The sequence below is a fragment of the Tinamus guttatus genome, unplaced genomic scaffold (genome assembly GCF_059628265.1).
Source record: "Tinamus guttatus ecotype Peru unplaced genomic scaffold, ASM5962826v1 Tinamus_guttatus_pri_ptg000376l, whole genome shotgun sequence".
Taxonomy (NCBI): Eukaryota; Metazoa; Chordata; class Aves; order Tinamiformes; family Tinamidae; genus Tinamus; species Tinamus guttatus.
The window spans coordinates 1,791,854-1,815,893 of record NW_028288910.1 but is presented as its reverse complement, the minus strand read 5'-3'; the positions used below and the strand labels follow the sequence as shown (position 1 = coordinate 1,815,893).

Here is a 24,040-nt window from a genome sequence, read left to right as displayed (position 1 = left end):
TTGCTGTATTTTCCTGAGAGGAACCTTTGCATTAATTGAAGAGTGCCAACTTTTTTTAAAAAAATAGGCCAAGTGGCTGTTGACCAAAACTGCCACCCTGCTGTTAAATCCCTGTCTCCGTAAAGAAGAGCAGAATGAGCAGAGTCCGAGACGGTGAAACCGCCACGTTCCCAGGGCGAGGGAGCTGCTGCAGCCGGCGCTCCTGGGGAGCGGTTCAGCTTGTGCCGGGGGGACAGGGGACGTGTCCCCGTTGCCACCTCCTGCCCGCGCTGCCCTGAGCTCTGCGGGTCCCGCAGCAGCCGCAGGCCCCGGCGCACAGAGCTCGGGGTCGGCTCCTCGCACCGGTGCGAGCTCCGGGACGGGTCCCCGGGAGCCTGCCGGGCTGACCGGCCCCAGCCCCTGCTCTATCCCAGCCCATCTCAGCTCCTCGCTTCCCGGGAATCCTGCACCGCTCCTCAGCCCTGCCAGCGGGGTCCCACTGTGGCACTCCCGGAGCATCGCTCCAGCATTCCAAGTGAGCGTCCCTCGGATCCAGCTTCCCGGCACTGCTCTTCCAAGGACCGTTTTTTTGGAGCACCCTGGGCCGTCCTTCCCCAAGGAGGAAGGAAACGTGCAGAAATGGAAGTGTGGAAATGTTCCTCTTGCACCTCAGCCCAAGCCATCCTCTTCTCCACCCATTTCCCCCTGAAAACAAAGGAACAATTCAAGACACCAGTTAACACGTATTTTTTGCTACATGTTCATGACTCGTCACCCATTCCCTAGTGCAGGCTGCACTTGTTGCCAGCAGGAAGGAAGGAGGGGGCCGGGCGTTCCTTGCAGGGCGCTGTGTGGTCCCTTGGTCCCCCATGCCGGCGGGGGGCTGCTCCGCACCCTGGCTGCTCGCAGGGAGGCTCGGGAAGGCAGGAGCACCCGGAGCACCGCGGTGCCCGTGTGCCGCTCCGGTGCCCGCGCGGCTGCTCCGCGCGCTGCCCCACGCTCCTGCCCGCGCCGCGCTCGCAGCCGGCCAAAAAAGGCAAGGAGCAGCATTCCCGGCTGCCGCGCGCTGCTGGAATCCACGAACGGGAGCGGAACCCAACTGGCTCCCGCGGCGCTGGCGGGCGGCGTGTGTGACAGCACCAGCGTGCGCAAATGGGGAAGTCGCCGTAAAAAGGTATTTTGCGGAAACTGCCTCACTGCTGGCATGAGGCTTTTGAACTTCTGTGCTGAAAAGGACAAAAACAGCATTCTTTTTTTTGGCCAAAAATATTTGGGTCACAGAAATTCGTGCGTGCTCCAGCTGTTACAGTGCCCTTTTTAAATGTACGTGTAGGTTAACTCTAACTTTCCATGTTCACATCAGAGTCGAAGCTGACTTTGCAGCGCTGTTTTTAACCTCCTTCCTGGCAGGAGCTGTGCTCCCTACCGCACGTTACGTAAGGGCGGGTAGTGCGGCTATACGTGAGACGCTGACGTTTGGGTTTCTTTGCAATTTTTCAGCTGTTCGTGAAGGAAATCCGCCCTGTTAGTGATCCAGCAGCAAACGGCCCAGCTCCCGGCGCCGCTGCCATGAGCTCCCACCTGCGCAGCTTGACCATTCTGCAACAAAATCCTCTCAAAATGCGGTTGTGCTGGATCACAGATTCATGAAACTCCCATGTGCAGCAAAGGAAATGCCTTGATAAAACGCCCAAATGCCAGAGCTTTCAAGCAGATGAGATTTATTGCTCCTGCTAGCCCAGCAGCACACATTCTTCCAGTTAGATATTAAGAGCAGCTAATAACTAGTTGGCTGCAGCCTCTTTCCATGAAGTGTCTGCTGGTTTCTAAATGCGGCCGCAAAACTCCAGGCTGCTTCTGCTCCAGCTGCAGATCATGACTTTGCTTAATCCCCGACACATACAGCAACATCGCGCTGCCTGGGGAAATAAGAATGGAAGTCAGATTGGTCTGTCAGGTAGAGGCTCAGGGAAGCCCGACTCCCACAGCGGGACCTAGCGCGTGGCCGTGACTAGGACGTTTATTTCATTTCATCGTCTTGAATAAAGCGGCTATGGGTGATTCCTGCTGCTAGCACAACTGCCCTTGCACGTTCCCAGCACACGGAGCAGGCGCTGAAGCTCCTGGGGAGGCCCCAGGAAACGTTTCTGGGATAAAGCATCACCCTTATCACGAGGTGGAAGGTGGCCTGTGCAGATCGCATGGGCCCCAAACCCTGGGAGAGTGGATTAGTTTAGCACTTTGTGCTCAGTTATTTTACCTCTGGATACACGTGTTCCAAAAAAGAAAAAAGGAAAAAAAGAAAAGAAGAAAAAGAAATGGAAAAAAAAAGGCAGCAGCATAGTTCAATATTACAGACTACAGCATAGTTTGGGTTTGACTTCTGAAAGGCAAGAGGGCAAAGCGTAGAGGTCAAATATGCACCAGCCGCCCAGCTCGCGCTGCGCTTGGATGCATTTTGCCTTGGTGTGTTTCGTGCCTGCGTTTGTGGAGCGCAGAGATGCGGGGGGATCATCCCGGAACGGGCTGCGCGGAGGCGCACGGGGCCCTTCTCCCCCAGGGAAGCAGCAGAGGATGCCCAATCCCTGCCCGGGAGCCGGGGCGGCTCCGGGTGTTTCCTCCCATTCAGACGGCTCTTCCCAAATCAATCAGTGTCCCAAAAGCAGAACGGTCCTGCCCTGACCATGTTTCAAATCATCATTTTTCTAAGTGGAGCTAAAGATCTAGGCAAAATCTGGATAAATCGTAAGTGGAATCTACAGTCTGGCCAAAACAACAACAACAACAAAAAAAACAGCTTTAAGAAGAAAATGTTGAAGTTATGGATATATTGGCAGCAGAAAACACTTAAACCTTGAAAAACAAAATAACACTTTAAAACCTGTTTTGTTCTCATGGAAATGGCCTGTTTTTCTCCTTTGTCACTGGGAAAAGCGTGGAATTCAGGAAAATCAAACACATATTTTTTCCCAGTGGCAGGATTTGACGGGATCAGCACGTGAGTACGCAGCAGCAGGTTGCTGTATCGCTGTCACCACCGCGGCCACCCCGCGGCTGCGGCGCTGCGCAGGGCCCGGCTCCATCCCCTGCCCGCCCGACTCCGTGCGACTTTCCGTGTCCTCCCGCGGCAGTGCCGGACGCGCCGGGTTGGCCTGGGGTGAGCAGTGGCCTCCAGCTCTCTGGCTGGTACGGGGTTAACAGCAGGGCTGCCCGCAAGCCTCACAGCAGAAAACAGCTTTTCTATTTTATTTTATTTTATTTTATTTTATTTTATTTTATTTTATTTTATTTTATTTTATTTTAATTTTTTATAAATCTTTTTACATTTTTAATCGTGACCCTGTTTCCTCAGCCTCTTTTTCCTTCAGCTAGAAACATGTGAATCCAGGCATCTTGCTTACCTGCGCTTCCTCAGGGTACCGGGGAGTTCTTTTTCCCCTGTTTGGGCTTTATCATGGCAATAAAGCAGGGACACGGGAGCGTCAGAAACTGGAAGGGGGCCCCAGGGTAACGGAAATGTTAATTTAGAAATCTCTTTGGCAAGCCCTAACCCCTCTCTGCTAACCCTGTGAAACCATAAAGGAAGAAATGGAAACACAAATTATTCCACTGCGGTTAGCAAACAGCAATGGGTACAAAACTGGAATGAAACTTGTTTTTCAAAGGATGTTAGCAAGAACATTGCAAGTGTTGTGTGGTTAGGCTCATGGAAACACTATCCTCATGCACTGTTTCTGAAAACCTTTGGCTGCTCCTAGTGATGGAAACATGACGACTTGGCAGCGAGCGTGTGCGCCGGAGGAACTGCCGCTGGGGCGCTGATAAGAGCGAGCGCCTTGTATTTGTTGTGTGTTGTTATATTGTGCAGACACCCCTCAGTGCTACCCGCTCTGCGCTGTTCCTGCGGGTGCCGGGGGCAGGTTGCGAAGGCCGGTCCTCGGCTTCCCCCGGGAACTGTTTAGTTCCAGCTCCCGTTGCTTTTGGGATGTGCTGTTCTCAGCCCATTCTATTTCGGCTGATACAGAGCGCTTCAATTGGAAAATACGGTTCTTCCTCAGTTAGGGAAGCGTATCAGCCAGTGACAGCAGATTTCCTTGGTCACAACAGACCCGTGCTACCAAGTACACAGGTGATATTCCTTACGTTTCTAGAAATAGCTCAAATAAATATTTTTTCAACACTGGATGGATGTAAAAAAGAGAGATGCTCTCAAAACCAGCAGAAATGCCATGGAGCAAAGGTACGGATCCTAAATTAGGATTCTTTCACATTTATGGAGAATCCCTGGCTTCAGAAGGACTACTTGCATTACAAACACTTGATCTGATGAGCAGTCACGATGCATTACATAGTCATGAAATCTCACAGTTACGTAATATGGCTGTTTGCAAACAGTTTCGGCAATTGTGTAGCAGAATCTGCTGGTTTTGCCAGCAGTTGCCAGAACAGCTCCTTAGCAGGGCATTTGTTTGCAGCTTTGCCTCCACATCGCGGCAGCGGATGATGATATTGGGACTGACCTGCCGGAAACGTGGATGAGCGGCTCCAAGGGCAGCGGTTCAGTTCTGCTGGGAACGGCTGCTCTGCTGTCGGTTTATAACGAACCCTTCGTCAGGGAGAGGGCTCCGGAGAGCTGCTCTCTCGGGATAAAGGATTTGCCCTAAAACCGGCTAGGCCCTCAACTTCCCTGGGTTAAATGCAAACCATCCAGTTGTATTCCTCCATCCAAACACAAAGATGTAACTGAGGAAATGACACGGCAAACACAGTAACGTGCAGGGCAACAAAGCTCTGTTGCCACCAGCAGCACCAGGAAGTCCGCAAGTCACAACCCACGTACATCCCCGTGATGCCGGTGCCCAGGTTACCCATGTCCGCAGCTTTCGCAGAAGTCCTCACCACAGAAATATCAGTATTTCCTCCGAAGCGCATGAGGACTTGTCCTCCTGATCTCTCAAAGAAGGGGGGAAAATAGAAAGACGCACAGAATTGCTGTCCTCCTGATGCTTCAGAAACCCAGAGTCTCCCCGTGCATCCCTGTCCCCGAGGCCACCAGCAGCCGCGTGCGCGAGGAGAAGCGGCGCGTCCCGCGCCCCGCGGCCGCCCTCGCTCCCGGCACCGCTCCTGCGGCCGCACTGCCGCGTCTCCACAGCAACAAGGCGCAGACAGAGGCCGGCGGCTCCCAGCGAGGCCGCGCGACAGCGGCGGCGGGCGGCCGCGCTGCAAAGAGCGCGTTTCGGTATGAATGCGAGGCCTGAAGTGACAGTTCTCCTCCCCCTTGTCTGTCCCCCTTCCGGAGAGCGGCCTCCGGAGGCAGCGCGGCCTCGGTGGAGGAGGCTGCGTTCCGCGGGCTCGGCCTCAGCAGGGCTCCAGCGTGGACAGCTCTTTAGAAGTGATAATAATAGAAAATGAAAAAGCTAAACAGAAAGTGTTGTCATCTGACCCATTACCATAAATCTCCCCAAGCAGCCTGGGGTGCTGACACTGTGGCTTGATTTTAATAGGGAAAGAAACGCAGCAAAGCAAACAGCAACCCAAGGGAAAACGTGCCCACAAGCTCCTCTTTAGTTAGCAATTAGCAAACTGCTCCAGCCGCTTGCGGAGCCCTAACGCACGGCCGACACGGCGGGACACGAGTACCGGTCCCGTGCTCAGCGCTCCCCAGAGCCACACACCGGCACCGCGTCCCCGTGGGCAATGGCTCGTGGGGCATTATGCATCCGACTGTGGGATTGGGGAGAAACTTCCCTGCGGTCTGGAGTTTTGGGGACCCGTGAGAATCTTCCCCGGGGTTTTGGGAATCGGTGAGAAATTCCCTTGGGGTCTGGACTTTTCTGAGCACAGCTGCTGGCCCTGCGAGGCCTCGAGGGGTTTCAGGGCCATGCTCGACCCTGTGTCCCGCGCGCCCCTATCAACCCGCGTGGTGTTTCTGTGTCAGAACGCTGCCCCGGGCCGTTCTGCAGCGCGGGAGCTCCTCGCCCGCGGCCGCCGTGGCCCGGCCCTTCCTGGGGTGACGCATCCCCGAGCCGGCCTGCAGCCCCTGGAGCGGGACACAGATCCAAGGCACCAAGCCCCGCTGCCCACCCAAGCGGCACCGCTCACGTCAGCTCATCCCCAACATCGGAACCGCTGCGTTTTGTTACTGATGGGCACCTGAAACGGAGACGCGAGACCAGAACTCCCTGGATTCGGAGCTTCTGGCTCTGGCTGCGCGAGTTCTCCCTTTGGGAAGGTTTGCTGCTGGGGGATTGCTGAAGGAGAGGGGCTTTTTCTTGGGGAAGGGAGCTGCATTTTCCTGATACATCATATAGCTATGTAGCTATAGTAAATAGATGTATTTAGCACATAAATTGTATAAATTAACTAAATGATGATGCAAATATCAAGACTCTTAAGATTTTCACTTCCAAAAATAACAAAAACAGATTTGACTCTTTCCCTTGCAGAACAGTTAATAACAAATTAGCTGTGTTTGTATTGCATAGCAGCGGCAGGCGTGGGGGCCTGTAACGCATTCCAAGAGACAAGAGAAATGGGAGGTTTTTACGGGCCCGTTCCCTCCTAGAGCCCTTCCCTCGGTGCAGCGGCGCTGGCTCCGCCGCCACCTCGCGCATTCCCGTGGGCTGCGAGAGCCGCAGGAGCAGCAGGTGGCCAGGGCAGCCCTTGCCGCTGTCACATGTTGCGGGTCGGTGCGGCCCAGGCGCGTCCCGCAGCCGCATCCCCCGCGGGCGCCGGGGCCTGCTTTGGGCCGGGCTTTCCCTCTCCCTTGCTCTGGTGCCGAGGCAGCGCGGGGCTGACCCGCTGCCCCGTGCGCTGGGCCTGCCCGCGCGCTCCTCGTGCCGCAGGAGCCGCGTGCTCCATGGCTGCAGTGCGGCGCAGGGAGCCCCGAGGAAGGATCGCGCGGGGACGAGCCCCCCGTCCCGCTGCTCCTGTGCGCGGCGCCGGCCTCGCTCGCGCGCTTTGCTCGCGGTGCTCGCTGCCTCGCAGGGCCCTCCCGCAGCCCGGCGCGGGGACGGCGGCGCGGCGAGGCCGCCGCGCGCTCTGCCCGGCCCCAGCAGCGGGGCTTCCTGCAGAAAAGCCTCTGCAAACCGCAGCCCGTGGCCACAACGGCTGCGCGCGGAGCGAGCGCGCCGGGGCGGGGAGCGCGTCGGCGCTGCTTCCCGCCGGCACAGGCGGGCGCAGGCGAGCGGAGCGCGGCGGCGGCGCCCGGCCCTCGCGCGGGGCCCGCAGGTGAGGAGCGCGCTGGGCAGCGATGCCGCCCGCCGGGCGGCCGGGGGCAGCGGGACGGCCAGGGCGCACGAGCCATCGCGCCCGGCCCCAGGGTCCTGCGAGAGGCGACCCCGCGCCCAGGGTGGGACAGCACTGCCGCGAGCACTGCAGACCGCCTGGCGCTTGCACGAGGCTCTGCGATGGAGGCGCCGAGCCGCACACGGGCAGGCGAGCAGGGCCACGGGGCCGTGCGGGCGAGGGCGGAGAGGCTGGAGCGCATGGCACCGGGTGCGCCGCAGCTCGCGCCTCCATTGCCGCCAAAAGCAGAAGTTGCTGTCGGAGGGTCTGCAGTGCAGCGAGAGCCGCGGGGATCGCTCTCCTCCAGGCAGAATTCCGTGTGCTCGCAATGCGAGCTCATGGGCACAGTGCAGGGCCGCAGGGGCGGCCACGCTCGCCCGCGGGTGGCTGCGCTCGCTCGGTGCTCCCGGGTCGGCGGCGGGGCCCTGTCGGCACACGCTTCCGGGCCGGCTGCGCTCCTGCCGCGCGCTGCCCGCGGGTGCCGCAGCCGAGTTTCCCTCCCGCGACAGTTCCTATAAATGCCAAAGGGAAAGTGTTGTTTCCGGGGCTGCAGCTGTGGGTGTGTGCGACCGGAGAAGCTGTTATCTGCTGATGGCCCCTGCAGCTGGCTGCGAGCGTGCATGCAGGCACGGCTGCACAGCGTGCAGGGCACTTGGGGCTGCACGCCGTGGTGCACAGCTACCGCTGCATGCGGCGCATATTCAGGTACAGCTGCACATGGTAAATGTGCACTCATGACTGCACACAGCGTATATGCACTTGGAGCTGCACGCAGCGTATGTACACTCATAGCCGCATGTGGTGTGTGCCCACTTACAACTGCACAGGGTGTGTGCATGCTTGGAGCTGCACGCGCTGTATGCACAGTTCCAACTGCCCGCAGCGCACGTACACTCGCAGCTGCGCACGGCGCGTGCACAGCTCCAGCTGCCCGCGCTGTAGGTGCAGCTCCAGCTGCACGGGGAAGGGGAAGCGCGTCCCGCTGCCCTGCGGCCGGGGCTGGCGGCTTCCGGAGGCCGGGCCGCCGACCCGCGCAGCCGGTTCCTCTTCCGCAGCTGGAGCCGGTGCAGGCCGTGGGCAGCAGCAGCCTCGCACGGCCGTGCACGGAGACGTCCCTGTCCCCCTGGAGCCTGCGCGCGAGCCCGAGGCCCAGCGCGCAGAGGTCCGATGATCCCTCAGAGCCGGTGCCGCGCGGTGCCGCAGTGCCAGCGCTGGGCACATGGCAGCACGAAGCCTCCCCCGCGGCCTGCTCCGCCGCCGCTTTTTGCCGCTTTTTGCCGCTTTTCCTCCGTTTTTTCCGCGGGGCTGCGCGGCGCGCGCGACGCGGGGCGGCGGGAGGCGGAGCGAGGGGCGTGGCTTTCCTCGGGGGCGGCGCCCTGCCGCAGGGGGCGGGGCCCTGCCGCAGGGGGCGGGGCCCTGCCGCAGGGGGCGGGGCCGCGCCGGGGGCGGGGCGCTGCCCGGGGCGGGGCGGGGCGGGGCGGGCGCTGCCGCCTCGTCGCTCGCGCCCGCGCCCGCCGCCTCCTCGCGCCGCCGCCGCCGCCGCCGCGGCGCTGTGCGCACCATGGTGCCCTGAGCCCGGCCGGGGCCCGGCGCCGCCGCCGCCGCCCTCGCGACATGGCAGAGGTGAGCGGCGCGGGGGGCGGCGGCGCGGCGCGGCGCGGGGGCAGCGCCCGGCGGCGGCGGCAGCGGCGGCACCGCCCCGGGCCCCGCGGCGCTGAGGCGGCGGCCTGCGGGGAGGGGGGAAAGGGGAGGAGAGAAAACGGGAGGGGAAAGAAAAAAAAAGAAAAAAACGAAAGCAAGAATTCATTTTTAGCGGGGAAATCCCCCCCGCTGGGTGTTCGCGGCCGCCCGCGGCGCGGGCGGAGCCGCCGCCGGGCCCTGGGGGACGGGGAGGTCGCGCCCGGGCCTGCGCGGTGGATGCGGCGGGGCCTGCGGCGCGGGCTGCGCGACGGGGAGCGGCGGGGGCCGCCGCCGCGCGGGGACCGGGGACCGGGCAGCCCCGCGCGCCCCGGCCGTGGCGGGAGGCCCCGGGCCCGCGCCGGGACCCGCGCCGGGACCCGCGGAGCCGCCGCAGGGCCCGGACGGAGCCGCGGCCGGGGCTGCCCCGCGCGCACGTGGGGCCCCGCGGCGCGGAGGCACTCGGGCGAACGCGCCCCCGTGGGAATGGCCCCGTGGGAATGGCCACGCGGGCGGCATCGCGTCCCCGCGTGGGGGGCACCCCCGTGCAGGGCACCCCCGAGCCGTTCTGCAGGGCCCGCCTAGCGCGGCAGACTGGTACGGCCAGGCCTGGATATGGCACCGGGGGTTTTCAGCGTTTTTGCCGATTTTTGTCATTAGATCGTAAGAGCTGTTCGTTCACGTGCTGCGGGAAGCTTACGCAATGTAATTGGAAGCAAATGGATGTGAATCAAGCTGTTTCACGCCTTAAAAACTTAGAAATTTATTTTCAGTTTTAGGCAGAAGTTAGTTATATTTTGCGCTATTCCTCTTGATTTCTAGCATTCAGCTACTTCACGAACTTTCCGTTGTCGTTCCTCATTTAGTGGTATATACCTAGGAATCATCACTGGCTTCCTACTAACTGTTCCCAACTTTGCCATTTATTCTGCTTGTTACAGAAGTGCCTCCAGTTGAACAAGCTAATGCTTTAGACCTCCATGCCCCGCGCGTTGACGAGTGTTGGGAAGGAGTGGGTACTTCTATTGCTTTGCTTTAAAACCTTGATTTTGTCGCGTAAATAAGGAGTATTTGTGGGCTCCGAGCGCCGGAGACGGCCCCGCGCCGCGGCTGGGGTGTCGCTGCCGGGCAGCCCGAGGGAGCGCGGTGCTTGTGGCCCACGCTTCCTCCATTGTGGTCCCGGGTGGACCACGGGGCCATAGTGAAAGCCCGTGAGCTCATGGAGCGGACCGGGGTCTCCAGTAAAACACACGGGCCCTCGTTCCTTCCCGCTTTGCTCCGCTGCCCCGGGCTAGTGCCTGTAATCAGGAGGATGAGATGGAGCGGCGCCTCGTGCCCGGCACAGCGGTCACTGCTGCCTGGGAAGGCCGCAGACATCGTCATATGTGCGGTCCTTAACGGAGCAAGTGCTCAGGAAGGAGCGTTTGTTGGGTTAGAAAAGACATACTGCAGTAAATACCCGCTACCTTCAAAAGCTTGATGTGTGTTTGCCTTATGTCCATTTTGGATGAAAACACTTTGAAAAGGCTAAAGGTAGTTAAGAAATATCAGTTTGTTAAGGTAAAATAGGTAAAATTGAGGAAGAAAAAAAAAAAAAAGAAACTTGGCTGTCTTTTGTTGTCATAATTTTCTGGGGCGTTTGTCCATGCTGGAGATGACTTTTGCAACCATGAACATTATTAGGTCATTCTCTGAAGCGCTCGTAGCGAGGAAGAGCCGCCGTGTCCCGCAGCGCTGGGCAGCGCGCTGCCGCGCGGCTCGGTCCCGTTCGCAGGGCTAACGGCGGCCGGGCAGCCCCTGCGCCCGCGCGGGACCCGTGAGCGCCAATCCAGGGCTCTCCCGGGCGCTGGGGGCACCGCGGTGGCTCCGGCCGCTCCGCGCGGCGCTCGGTGCGCTCCGAGCCTCCCCGTGGCTCCGGCGGCGCGGCCGGGCGCCGAGGAGGCCGGCCGTGCGTCGGCAGCGCCGCGTCTCCTCCGGGATCAATTAATTTTTAAGACGTCTGCGTGCTGTCTGCTGCTACCTTGTGAAATATTCCGCCTCGCGAGCGAGAGGCGTGTGCCTTACACTGCCATAAAGGAATATTGTCCTCCAAAATAGCTTGATTTGAGGTAGCTGGGAAAGCATTTCAGTGTTTTATAAGGAAAGAAAATTATAGTTGCAGCAGCTGCAATCTGTTAATGTTCATTAAATCTAAAGCACAAACAGTAGCATTCGGTTTCCACACGCAGTTTGAGTTGCCGGTGGCTGGACCGGCGGCAGCAGCAGCCGTGGAGCAGGTAGGAACGCGGGCGCTGCGCTGCTGCACCCTGCGAGCGCGCCCGGCACGGGGGAGCCGGCACGGCCGGGGCGCCTCGGGGTGCCCTGCTGCCGGCCCGCGTGTTGGCGAACTCGCCCAGAACCGTTCCCATAAAATATGTGTGGGGACACAGGTATGCAAGCTGCAAGTAGCGGTAGCTGAATTGGAACCAATTGCTGCGCAGAAAAATAGATCAGTACTGGGGAGCTTAAAAGCAGTGTTTTATATCAGTGTTTTATGTCATTTGTTGCTTTCAGAAGTGAAATTTGGCAGAGCGTTTGGGTGCTACCCCACCTGCATGTGACCCGTTTTCTTAATTCTTTGCTTGAACTCGCAGGGGACGCTCTAGCTCTGTGTGCACGTGCAGGGCTCCCGCGCGGGCTCTGCTCGCCCTGCCGCGTGCTCAGAGGCGCTTGGTGCCAAAGGAAGTTTTTCAGTTGCGCGTTTGCATTAGCGTCGCGCTCGGAGGGGTCCGTATGAAAGTGCATCTCTCTTGCTTGCAATTATACAGGAAAACACTGACAGAGCACACACAGAATTCTTCCCTTATCTCGCTGTGCCACATTTTATATATCATGCAGCGAGACGTTTTGTTTCTACGGCTCAGACTTTGTGTTTCAGAAGATTAATAGACTTAGCAGCCCTGCCTGTGAAGCTCGGCGATGATAACGGTGCGAGGAGTCATGAGACGGCCGCGGATCGCCTGGCAAAGCGCAGAGGCTGCGGGGCCGAGCTCCCGTCAGGTGTTTTTTCCAAGCTGGGAGCCCTGTGAGCTGCGTTCCCCGCGTCCGCGGAGGCCGCTCGCCTCGACGCGCTGGGGCCGCGCGGCAGAGCCGCCGGCTGCAGCGCTGAGCAAGAACCAGGCCGCGTTTGGGCGCCGGGCCCAATCCTGCTTCCAGGGAAGTTAATGAGCATTTTTCCTTCTAAAAAAGGGAAGGCGACGGGATGCCGTGAGCCGGGCGCTGCAGCGCTCCGTGCGCTGGGCCCCGCGCTGCTTCCGGCCCAGCTCCCACCCGGCGCCTTTCGGAACCCGGGGGTTCTGTCCGCGGTGCCTTTCGGAAGCTGCTGTCCCGCGTGGGTCACGGCTCTCTTGGAACGAGGAAGTCTAGGCCTGGAGAACGTGGTCGGGAGCACAATTTAAAAATCATTAGCTCTGAGCGTTACAATAACATTATCTTTGCTACCGTGACACCTACGCGTGGTTATCAAGGAGACAGGCGTTTCTTTAAACGCAAGTAAATTGCTACAGAGGAAAATGAAGCTGGCTCTGTTAATTGGGCTGAGACATATCAGAGTTTTCTAGAGCCTTTAAATTCCGCTTTTCCCATGGGCACTGTAGAATTTTTAAAGCTTTGCAAGCCTGAGGAGCCCAGCAGATCTGTCAAGTTTTCCAAGGAGATTGCCAGGCCGAAGCCCCGGGCTCGCCGTCGCAGCCGCGCGTGCGGGAGGCCGTGGCCCCCGTGCCGGTGCCGCCGTGGCCGTGCCGGTGCCGTGGCAGGAAAGGCCCCTTGGCCCCAGCGCCGCGGCCTGCGTCAGGCACCGAAGGATTTCTCCTGCGACCCTCTGAAGCTGAGGAGATGTTCAGATGGAAAGCGCTCCTCGCAGCGCGGCGGGAGCCTCTCTCGGTGCCCGGCAGCCTTCCCGCGGGCTGGGACAAGCCTCGCTGCTCGGCGCTGCTTCCCGTACCTGACTTTGTGTAGGGATCCCGCAGGGCTGGTGTGGAGGCAGAACGTAAAGTGACTCTGGGCTCCTTTCAGGAGCAGGTATTATTAACGTAATGCTGTGCTTTTTGACATGTAGCCCTTAAAAATGTTCTTCTGTGGGTGCAGGCACCTGCTTTTATGACTCAGCTTTGCAACCTGCTTAGAAGAAATTCCCAGGGAAAATGTAGCCCTCACTACTATGAGCGCTTTATTGAGCCCCTGTATTTATGTGCAAATATATTCTGCAAATGAATCTTTAATGTTGTGGGGATTTTTTCCTTGACAAATAGATGCATTTCTGTTTCTCCTACCCCAATACAGGCAGTGCTGCAACCAGAATACAGGCACGTGAACCCTTTTTCGCTCGCTCTTCCCTCTGTGCCCTCGCTGCCTCTGGTCGTGCCGGGCCCGGGGCTCTGCGGGTGCGGGAGGAACCGTTTCCATCGCTCCTGTTGCTGCTGGCCGATGCGGAGCCCTGCTCGGTGCCGAGCACGCCGCTCCGGGTGCGCGTTTCCCCTGCGGGCTGCGGAGCTCGTTGGCGTGTTCCAAACGGATCACCAGAGCGAGGGTTTCCCCAGCACGGAGCGCTCCTTGGCGATGCTCCGCGAGCCGAGGGGGCTCCTGGGCCGTGCGGCCGGTCGCTCCTCCACGGGCTCTTCCCGCTTCCTCTGGGGTTTTTGCTCTGGGGCGATTGCGGAGCCAGGTGGTGTCGGAGCATGGAACTTAGAAAATGATTCTCCAGAATTTCAATTTTTACATAAGTGATGCAAAGGAAAGACTCCAGAGTCATATTTTCTGATAACCTTCATATAAAAGTGAATGCACTAGGTGGGTACGTTTGATAAACAGAAATTAAACGTAAGGTCAGGGTGCATTCTCAAGTAGGAAATGCTCTATTTTGGAACGGGGATCCCTGAGAAACAAGGCATTTGAACTAGCACGCAGTCAGCTCGGTAGCTGGTCTCGCGGGAGGCGCTGGAGCAGCTCCCAGCGCTGCCGTGTGATCCGTGCGGGTGTTCCCGGAGCGCTGGTGTTCCCGGAGCGCCGGGGCCGCGTGCGGAGCGGGGCCGGTCCCCGCGCCCCGGCAGGGTAAGAAGGTGCTGCAGGAGCAGCCGCCTCTCTGCCCATTCCCGTGCACCCGTCCCCCGCTCCGACGGGAGCGTGCGGCTGTTGCAGGATTGCCGCAGCTCCCTGCTGCGGAATAACAATGACCGGAGCGCCGGAACGGGGCTGGGAGCCGCTGCCGAAAGCAGAACGGCGCGCAGGGTGTTCCTCATGGTCTGCACCCACGTCCCCTTTTGTTTGCCCTCAAGTCAGATGCAAAGCGAAGCAATGCCCGTAGCTATCAGTTGTGATGAGCCTCGCGGGGAGCAGGCAGCGGCGCTCGTGGGGACATCCCTGCCGCAGCCCGCAGCCCGCGCCGCGGCTCCTCCGCGGGAAGCACCGGCGCCTCGGAGGCGGGAAGGCAGCCGGGAGCTGCCAGGGAGGGAGACGGGGGCTCCAGGAGCCCCTTCCCTCCCCGCTGCTGAAGGTCACATTGAATGTCCCTGGATCACCCGAGGTGCAGCGCGATGTGGTGCTTGCACCAGCCTCCCGGCTCGCAATCACTCGCGGGACAAAGGCACCGTGGTGCAAACTGGGGGGCTTGGGGAGCCGGCACGTGGCGACGGGCGCAACGGGGGCTGTCACCAGCACGGGGACGCGTTAGCGGAGCCCGGGGAGAAGCTGCCTGGAGCAGATGCGGGAATGGAGCTCGGGAGGCTGCTCCCGGCGAGCGCTGCGTCACGGCCGGGGAGGCAGCGCCGGGTCGCGTCTCCTTGAAACCACCCGCATCAGCTGAACGTGATGCGGGCGGCGGGCGGCCCTGGCCCTTGCTGAGTCACGGGCGCTGGGTTTCTCTGTGCTTGCTGTTGTCATGGATAATGCTAATAACCGCTCCAGATTTATCTATATTGGAATATATATAAATATATACTGGAATATATGTGTATTTACTGGAACACACACACATATTCTCTATTTATATGTATAAGTGTGTATGTGCACACACTCACATGCACAATTAAAAACCCTCTGGCAATGGGGCAGCCTTTCCCATTGCAGTGTGGGTGTTGCTGGACGCTGCTCGTTAGACGTCGGCTGCCTAATTACCAAGGAGCTCGGTGCCGCGCGGGGGCCCTCTGAGTACCCGAGTGCCGGTGGGCGCCGGGCTCGAGGAGGGTGTCCCGCGGGGCCGGGAAATGCCTCGTTAATCCAACGGGGTGTCTGCAGCGTCCAGCACGCTGATTAATGAGCAGCGTTTTGCTTTTTGAAAGGCTGCGTAGTTTTTCTTACGGCCTCTCGAACAACTTTGTATAAAAACTCCAGTTTTTAAATATCAATATTCATTTTTAGAACAAGCACGTAAGATTGATTGTAATAAAGGAGTTCTGTTTATTTCAGTTACGTTTGTTCTCTGAAAAAGAATTGGCTCTCGGGGTTTTAAGGCAGATCATTAAACTCCTGTAGTTACTCAGTACAAACAGCTTCTTTTTAGGCTTTGGGGGAAATGTGACTTATAGCTTAAATCTACTTTGCCAGGATAATACCAAACTTCCTATTTTTAAAGAATATCATATAAATGTTATGGTACAGGAGTTGCAGTACAGGTATGTCTGTAATAGTAGACGAGGTATTTGTGACTTTAATATCCAGGTGGCTCTGGGGATGCTTAGTAATACACAAATCAATAGCGAAATAGATTAAGGGCAGAGTAGTCGTTCCTGCCATTTTGTGCCTGTCGTACAAGTGCAAAGAGCAGAACAGCAGCTAATCCGTTCGTTTCCCCAATCCAGGGATGCTGACCTTTTCCTCTCTCAGTTTATAAATACATGCTCCTGTAATGTGAACTCTGCATGTATTTCTGGAGTCCCAAAGCCTGCAAAGTAGATTATAAAGAGATTTTTTTAATAGATCTGTTTTCTCTTTGTTTGAAAGTTTTTTAATTACATTAAAGCTTCTTAATTACATTAATAGGGGCTAATTCATAACTCTTTACGGTTTAAGGAGAAAGGTGTTTGTGGAATTTGCAGGGCGGCAGCGCGGGAGGAGCGGGGCGCGCGCGACGCGGCCGCGGCGGCGCCGGAACCCGAGCGCGGCCGGCCCTGCCAGGAGGGGCTCTGCTTCCCGGCGGGCTCCTGCTGCGCTGGAGCCGCTGCCGCAGCGGCCGTTGCTGCTGGTGCGCCTTCCCGAGCGGCCGAGTGCCCTCCTTGCCTCCCCAGGACGCTCTGCCGGAGCTAAAACAGGATGACTCCCTACATGCTACCACTAGCACCGCTGCTGCTACCATTGAAAAAAATGCACGTGATGCACAATATCTGGGGCACAGAACGGGTGCTGGAAGCGTGGTTTTTCAGGCCGCTCTGCTGTGGGCATTGCTGCGTGGTTTCAGGTGCGCTCTGTGCTGTGGTTTTGCTGGGCGCTGTGTCGTGAACGTGCCGGGGCCGGTGCCCGGCTGGGTGCCCTGCTGGGTGCCGCTGCGCGCGGGATGGGATGAACGGCCTCCCCGGGAGATGCCCCGTCTCCCCCTTGCCCCGCTCTGCGGCCGCGCTGCTCGTAGCCCGTCGCTGCCGCTTGGTTTGGCGGCAGCGCTGGAAGGAGCCCTTGGCCGAGCCGGGCGGCGCTTCCTGCTCGTCCTTCCGCAGCCCTTGCCAGGAGGCAGGAGCGGGATGGAGAGCGCGGGGGCGTCCAGCGAGCAGCAGAACGGCCCCTTTCAGGACGGGCGGGCGCTCAGGCTCCGTCCCTTGCGTTTTTGGCAACGGCTGCAGTGGGAAGAGCCTTTAACCGCGTGTCCCTGAGCTCGTTGCACAACGTTGCTGCATGGCAATAATAGGAAGTCATAAAAGGGAACACGCTTGAGGAAGCCGTGCAAACGGGGCCACGTGGTGCTTTCCCTGCTGGTTTCGCTTTCTCGGGCATCTTCACACAACTTTCCATTGATCTGAGGAGCTGCTTCTTAACCGTTCTCGTTGACCTAGTTCTGCAGGCAGCAAACTCGCACCCGTTTTCCTCGTACGGGAGGAGGTTTCACTGTTATTTCTCTCCACATCGGCTAGATTTTTATCTGAGAGTTATCTTCCTGTTTGCTTCTAGTTTTTCATGCTGCGTGCACCTACGTAATTTTAGTTACTTCTGTTTATATTTTTGGTCCATTTGCTTCCTTTTCTTTCCAAATAATTGGTGACTAAAAGGTTACCATTTGGCAAAACTAAGGCTGCATCAGGCCCAGAACAAGCAGCAGCAGTTTTCAAATCTCAAAGGTGAGCTTCAAAAATGAGCTGCATTAAGTGCACTCTTTAGTGCAGAGTGGCTTAGTAGGTGGGCTGCAGAGACTGTCACCCCCAGAGTAAATGTCAAGTAAATTTTAAAAGTTACTCCTTTTGTGCCCTCCTAAGTTATTCCTCTGTGTTTATTGCAGTGGCTGGCTAGCTAGCTAACCAGGGATATCCCAGGGATATCACGTGTACCTGCTGTTCTTTCTTTTTTTCAATTCATGTTTTTCAATCCATGAACTTCACTAGTCCGGTTCATTTGCGGTTCCGTGTCCTGACCATTTCACAGTAAAGGGAAATGGTTTCTGCAGGTCAAAGCCCAGTCTCTCGCGCCTGTCCGATGTGGTCAGCGGGGTGCGGGGTGCGCGTCGGCGGCGGGGGAGCAGCTCCAGACCCGCGCGCAGGGCATCGCTTTCGTCTCCTCACGTTGGCCGTTCTGGTGAAGGCGGTTGCTCCCCTCGCCCGCCCTGCTGCCCCGTGGGGCGGCCGCTCCTGCCGCGCGAGGAGGACGCAGTGTTTGCTTTGCCCACGCGCCCTTCCTCCCGTAGCCGGAGCGCTCGGACGTGCGGCTGGCGCAGGCCGGGAGCTCCGCTCCACGCGGTGCCGGCCTCGGCGGGAGGGCCCGCTTGGACCTGCGCCCCGGTGCCCGGGCGGCCGCGCCGCAATGGGGCAGGGGGACACCGGGGCGGCCGCCCGTGCGCTCCCGCGGGCCCGGGGCCGCCACGGGCCCGGTTCCTCTGAGCAAGGCAGTGCGGACCCCGTTCCGAGCCGTGAGCAGAGGCGCTCCGCGAACCAGCGCTGGCACCGCGCGCGGTCCGGCTGCGCTGCCGGCGTTAGCGGCACAAACGAGCAGGACGCGGCGCGGGCAGCTTCGCTACTCGCGAGGTTTGCAGCGAGCCCAGATCAGTGCTCGTTTTTACCCGCCCTCCCCGATCAACTGCCGTGTTTCCGCGCTGGTGCCCGCGGCCGGAGGTCCCGGCTGGGCGCCACGCGCTCTCCGCGTGGAGCGCGCCGCTCCGGCGGGGAGGAGGAGGGGCCGGGGCGCCGGGCCGGGCCGTGCCGAGCCGTGCCGTGCCGGGCCGGGCCGGGCCGCGGCGCCCCTCGCTGCATGCCGGGTAGCCCCAGCCCCGCGCGCGGCCCGGCCGGGCAGGGAGGCGCTGACAGGCGGCGTGAGGCGGCGCGCGCCATTGGCCCCCCGCGCCCAGCGCCGCTGCAACGCCGCGCGCCATTGGGCGCCGCGCCGAGCGCCGCTGCAACGGCGCGCGCCATTGGGCGGCGCGGGCCGCCGCACGCCGGCGGCGGGGCCGCGGCGCCGGGGAGCGCGGGCGCGCGGGCCGCGGCCGCTCGGAAGCGCTAACGTGTCTGTTCTCTCCGCAGGTTGGTACTGAGAAGTGCCTTTCCTGACGGCGCTGCTGCTTGGACCGCTGCTAGAGCAGCCGCTGCTTTTTGCCTTGCTTGCTGCGAGCTAGACTGCGACGACAGCACGGCCGCCCTCCACCTCTAGCCCCGGAGCCAGGCGACAAGCTCTGCTGGGCATTGCCGTAGGCCGCTTTAGTAGGAAAATAAAAGTTTGCTGGGAAAGTAAGATATCTTCTGCCAGAAAATCAAGGAAAGGAAAAAAAAATCTCTCGATTGTTGCTCTAAACTGCTGCATCTGTCTATGCCAAACTAATCAATACCGATTGCACCACAAAGCCGAGCGCAATTCCGCTGCGTGGAGATTACCTTTCCGACAACCTTTCTGCAAGCAGCCGGCAGCTCTGTGCCCGAGGCCCTGCCACGTTTCCCGCTTGCGTTGGGGCGCCAGGCGGCACGAGAATGGGCTGCTGAGCACACGGCTGCGCCCAGGCCGCACTCCCTAGCGTTCGTCTTACTCACAGGCCTCGCGCTGCTCCCATACAGAGCCTCTCTCCATTAACAGTTTCATGCTGTGAACTTCTAGTGGCAAATCTTTCCCTTGATATTGTGACCACACCATTTTACATGTACTTTTAAAATAGGGAGCGGGGAAAAAAAAAAAAAAAGGCATTCTGGAGGTGCCGTTTTCCTCATTTCCAGTCTCTCAGTTCAGCTCTTTGTCTGTTCCTTTTGCTGACGATTTTAACTACCTGTAAAACCTAAACATGGCTGTTAGTGTCACGCCGATCCGGGACACAAAGTGGCTCACCCTGGAGGTGTGCAGAGAGTTCCAAAGAGGGACTTGCTCCCGGCCGGACACGGAATGTAAATTTGCACATCCATCGAAAAGCTGCCAAGTTGAGAACGGACGCGTAATCGCCTGCTTTGATTCATTGAAAGTGAGTAAATATTATATTATTTTCCAGGATCTACAGTTAATGCAAGGAGGGATTAGCGAAGGCGTGGAGCCGGAGGAGAGGAGGTGCTCGCTGGGCTGCAGGGAGAGCTGTTGTCATTATTGTTGTTGTTGTCTGGGTTGATGATCGCTGCTTTGTTCTGTTCTGCCCTGGGGGAAGGGGCCGGGGTAGGAGGGCAGCGCGGGGCGTGCGGGGCTGCACCTGCTGGTGGCTGCGCTGGGGCGGCCGCGCAAAGCGCCGAGTCACGGCCGAGTCACGGCGGGGCTGCGCGGCGCGGGGCCGCTCCGTGCCGCGGCTCCTCTGGGGATCCCTGGGGCTGTGTCTGCGTGCAGCTGCGCGGGTCCCTTCCTCCTCTCGCTGCACGTGGGGGGATGGCGGCCGCGCCGTGGTCCTTAGGAAGGGGCCGCGTGCGGGCCGGCGGCGCGGGCGCGAGCCTGCTGCTCTAACCCGTCTGCAGCCCCGGGGCGGTGCGCGCGTCGCCAGCCCCTCGCCTCCGCCTCCGGGAGCTGAACCGTCCCCAAAGCGGCATGCCGCCCCCGGGGAGCGCCGCGGGCGCATGGGGAGCGCCGTGGGCGGGAAGCGCCGCGGTGCCGTGCCAGCCCCGGCGCGCGCGGGCCTCCTCCTGCCCGGCACCGGCGCGCTGCGCCGCCCGCCTCGCCGCCTTCCAGCCGTGTCCACGCAAACGCCTCGCTCCAGTATTGCGTTTTGAAATTACTGCGATTGCGGTGGACCGGGAGAAAACAAAAAGAATTACATTTTCCATCTCCAAGGGTGAGAAGAGAGCGTTCGTGGACATTAACGAGAGCGTGTCGAGGTGCGCGAGAAGCCGAACCCGCTGGGTTTGGTGCCGAGGCGCCGGTGCTCCCGCGTCCCTCCGTCCCAGGGGACGGTGAGGAGCAGCCCCGAGGGCGCCGTGGCCCCGTGCGCTGCCGAGAGGACACGTTTCCTCGTGCGCCCCTGGCAGGGGGGTGTTCGGGACGCTCGCTGCTGGACGCTCCCACCGGGATCCAGGAGCCGCGGGAGCAGCGCACGCGTTGGGTGAGGCCCATGGGGAGCGGGACGGGCGCCGAGCGGAGCCGGGCGTTCGGCAGGGCTCCCCGCTGCGTTGTTGGCACCGCGTGAGGAAATGCCCCGGCAAAGCCGGCAGGGCTCTCCCCGACCGCCCTGCCAGCCGGGCGGGAGGTAAAGCGCCGCTCGGCTCGAGGCCGCCTCGCGTTTCTGTGGAGCCAAACAGGCCGTGCTTGGTTTTGTTTTATCCAATATCACATATCAGGCAAAGGGAAAAAAGTAGGGAAAGGGAAAATAGGGCAATTAGTTTTTCCTCAGCAAAATACGCCTGGTAGGCTTCACTTTGGAGGCGCGCTAGCTTGCCAGGCTGCTGAGCCGGGGCCGTGCGCTGTTGTTCTTCACTGTGCTGTCCTCAGATAAGGGTGTAGAATTCGGGTGCTTTTGTGTTTTGCTACAAGGACAAGAAAATCAGGACCAATTAACTTGCCCTAATGAGCGGGAATGGCCGCTGGCTGGTGCAGCCTCTGGCTGCAGAGAGGCAGCAGAAGGGATGCCCGTTCCCCGGGGGTCGTCCCGCGCGGGCCGTGCCGCGGCTGTGCCGACCCGGAGGGGAAAAGCAGGAAAACGCAACCGAATTCAGCTTCCCGCAGCGGCTCCCTTGGCTGTGCCAGGGCAGCCAGGGAGTTCTGCCCTTCTTCAGGGTGTGGGGCTGCCAAAGGGCTAAGTGCCAGGAGAGGGAGAAAAGGGAAGTGGCAAATACGCTCAAAATGGGGCAGTTGTTTCACCGCGTGGCAAAGAGTGCATCGAAAAGCCAAAGAAATCCTGTGTGTTCTTCTGTGGGAACGTTGGTGGCATTCTGAACTCTTATCAGATATCCTAACCAGGAGAGTTACGGCTCTCCAAGGTGTTCTGAGTTCGTACTGCAGCTCTCCTGCTGCATCTACAGGAAGAGATTAAAAAAACATCCCCTGAAACATGTGCACTGCTGATAATTTGGAGCCTGGGTGTAATGGAGACCAGAGCGGGTGCAGGGGCCGGAGCAGACTTTACTTGCAGGGAAAGCGTGAAGGTGCCTGGAACAAGAAAGCCTTGGAGCAAGAATGTCCCAACACTGGCGCTAAATCCTCAGCTGAGAGGTTAGGGGCAGTCAGAGGCCTCTGCCTTCTCGGGATGACCGTGAGTCTCTGAGTTTCTGTTTTCTAAAACCAGACGCCCTGTTGCCAAGCTTCACTCCGAGATTGGCTGGAAGCAACGAGTTCCGTTGGAGAGCGAAGGCCCACGTCAGTCCTGGCCGTGCAGGAGCAGCCGCTGCCCTCCCTGCCAGGCTGCTCCGAGCGGCAATTAGGCTGCCATCCTCAGATTGCAAACATCCCGTGAAAGGAAAACAGCAGTATTGTTTGGGGGCTGATTAGTAACACACGTCCCTAATCCCCCCTGGGTCCCGGGCCTTTGTGAGCTGCATTGTTTTCCCTGTGAACTGCGGTGCCAGAAGCCGTGGCAGGAAGCTGGGGCTTCCCTTCGCATTGTGTAAACAGGGGCGAGGAGGGGAAGGGGCCACTGCCGCGGTGCCTGCTGCGGCCGCGGTGCCTGCCGCGGTGCCTGCTGCGGTGCCTGCTGCGGCGCTCCTCGCCCTGCGCCCTGTGCCGGGTCCGGCCGCTCCGCTCCGCACCGCATGCAGCGGGGAAGGCTGCGGTGACGAGCGATGAAACGATGCTCCCGTGTATCCTAATGACCTTCCCCCGGCGCTGTGCCGCTCTCCAAGTGAGCAAAGGGCGGGGAGCGCAGGATGGGCTCCCAAAGGAGCTCCTGGAGGCACAGCCGCACCGGGACAGCTCCGCGCGCGGGCGTGGGGGGCACCCGCTGCCCCGCGTAGGGGGCACCGCTGCACACCGGCCGAGCAGAGCTCGCGGGGCGGCTCCCCGGGGCGCGGGGAGCAGGATCGGGCTGTGCCCCGTCACGGGCGGCGCTGCAGAGCACCAGGCAAGTTAAAGTGCGAAAATCCTCTTGGTTTCTTCAGTCGCGTTCACCTTCTGCCTTAGCACCAACAGGATGCGGAGCCACCTTCGGCTGCTGGATTGTGCCCGGGATGGAGCGCTCTGGTCTCCGTGCGCGTCCTGCCGCAGCCTTCATCTCTTCGGGGGGAAAGAAAAGGTCTGTCCCTTGGCTGTTCCCAGCAGCTCGAGCTGAAACCAGCTTTGGAAAAGAGCGGCTATAAGCATAGGTGAAAAAGTCAATAAAAGCTCCTGCTCGTTTCACGGACAGAGGTAAAGGACCCCTGATTCCAGGGAAACCTTCAGCTCTTCGTTGCACCGAAAGGACAATTATCTGCACTGGCGCTGTCAAAAGTTACATTCACAGGGGAGGGGGTGACAGTGTAAAATATGCCTGGGAATAGTCAGTAGACATATTTAAAGGATTTTTCCAGGAAGCGTTTGCAAGATGTCTTTAGTGTTCATGTAGGCATTGCTAATCCGAATTTCATTAACGGGTAAATAGAGCCGTGAGCGCAGGGGTCGTTTCCGCTCCCGCCGCTCTGCAGAGGCGGGATATCTAGAGCAGGGTTTCTGCTGAGGAGAGAGACGTTGGCCAGGACGGTCACTGACCTCTTTAGGAAGAACAAACCTGGGCATTGAGGAGCGCAGACGTCGTGGGCCGTTCACCTTTCTGCGCGCGGGTGCTGAGTGAGCCCAAGGGCGGCAGGTCAGCAGCGTGTGTGCGGTGAGCACGACGGAGCGGGTGCAGGCGGCCTCGCTGCCCGAGCGTGCCGGGAGCACCGGGAGCGCTGCGCGGAGCGAGCTGGGAGCGCCGCGAGCGCCGGGAGCGCCGCGAGCACCACACGGAGCAAGCTGGGAGCATTGGGAGCACCACGAGTGCCGGGAGCACCCCAAGTGCCACACGGAGTGAGCACCAGGAGCACCAGCAGCACCGCGTGGAGCAAGCACTGGGAGCACCGGTAGCACCGCGTGGAGCGAGCGCCAGGAGCACCGCAAGCGCCACGCACAGCGAGCACCAGGAGCACCGCGAGTACCGGGAGCACCACGCGGAGTGAGCACCGGGAGCACTGTGTGGAGCGAGTCCTGGGAGTGCCACATGCAGTGAGTGCTGGGAGCACCGCGTGGAGCAAGCGCCAGGAACACCATACGGAGTGAGTGCCAGAAGTGCCGGGAGCACCGTGTGGAGCGAGTGCTGGGAGCACCACGTGGAGCGAGTGCCAGGAGCACCGTGAGCGCCGGGAGCACCGCGAGCGCCGGGAGCTGGCTGCGGCCCTTGCTGGGTTTGCTGGGCAGGGCCGAGGCGGGGACGGCAGCGCTGCAGGCAGCGGGATGCACCGTGTGTGCAGCACACGAGAGAGGCGGCAGGAGAGAGGCTTCCCGTTGGAAACAGCGCAGGGAGAGGGCAGGGGCAGGGAGAGCAGAGCCGCCGCAAACACCTCCAGCAAATGCATTTCTCTGCTCTTTGCAAAAC

The 24,040-nt window shown here is 60.0% G+C and overlaps 1 protein-coding gene across 8 annotated transcripts in view; it reads left to right on the top strand.

Annotated features, from left to right (window-relative positions):
• The first annotated feature begins 8,805 nt into the window (after positions 1-8,805).
• Positions 8,806-24,040, top strand: part of MBNL1 (muscleblind like splicing regulator 1) — a 45,092-nt gene continuing 29,857 nt past the window's right edge. For 6 of the 8 annotated variants that reach the window (XM_088530484.1, XM_088530481.1, XM_088530480.1 and 3 more), the window contains exon 1: positions 19,087-19,549. In XM_088530484.1, coding sequence (XP_088386610.1) covers positions 19,376-19,549 — 174 coding nt within the window. In that variant the 5' untranslated portion in view covers positions 19,087-19,375. Of the gene's footprint in view, positions 8,890-9,724; positions 9,812-19,086; positions 19,550-24,040 lie in introns of those variants that run through there. The other 2 variants (XM_088530483.1, XM_088530486.1) reach the window with 2 other exon arrangements.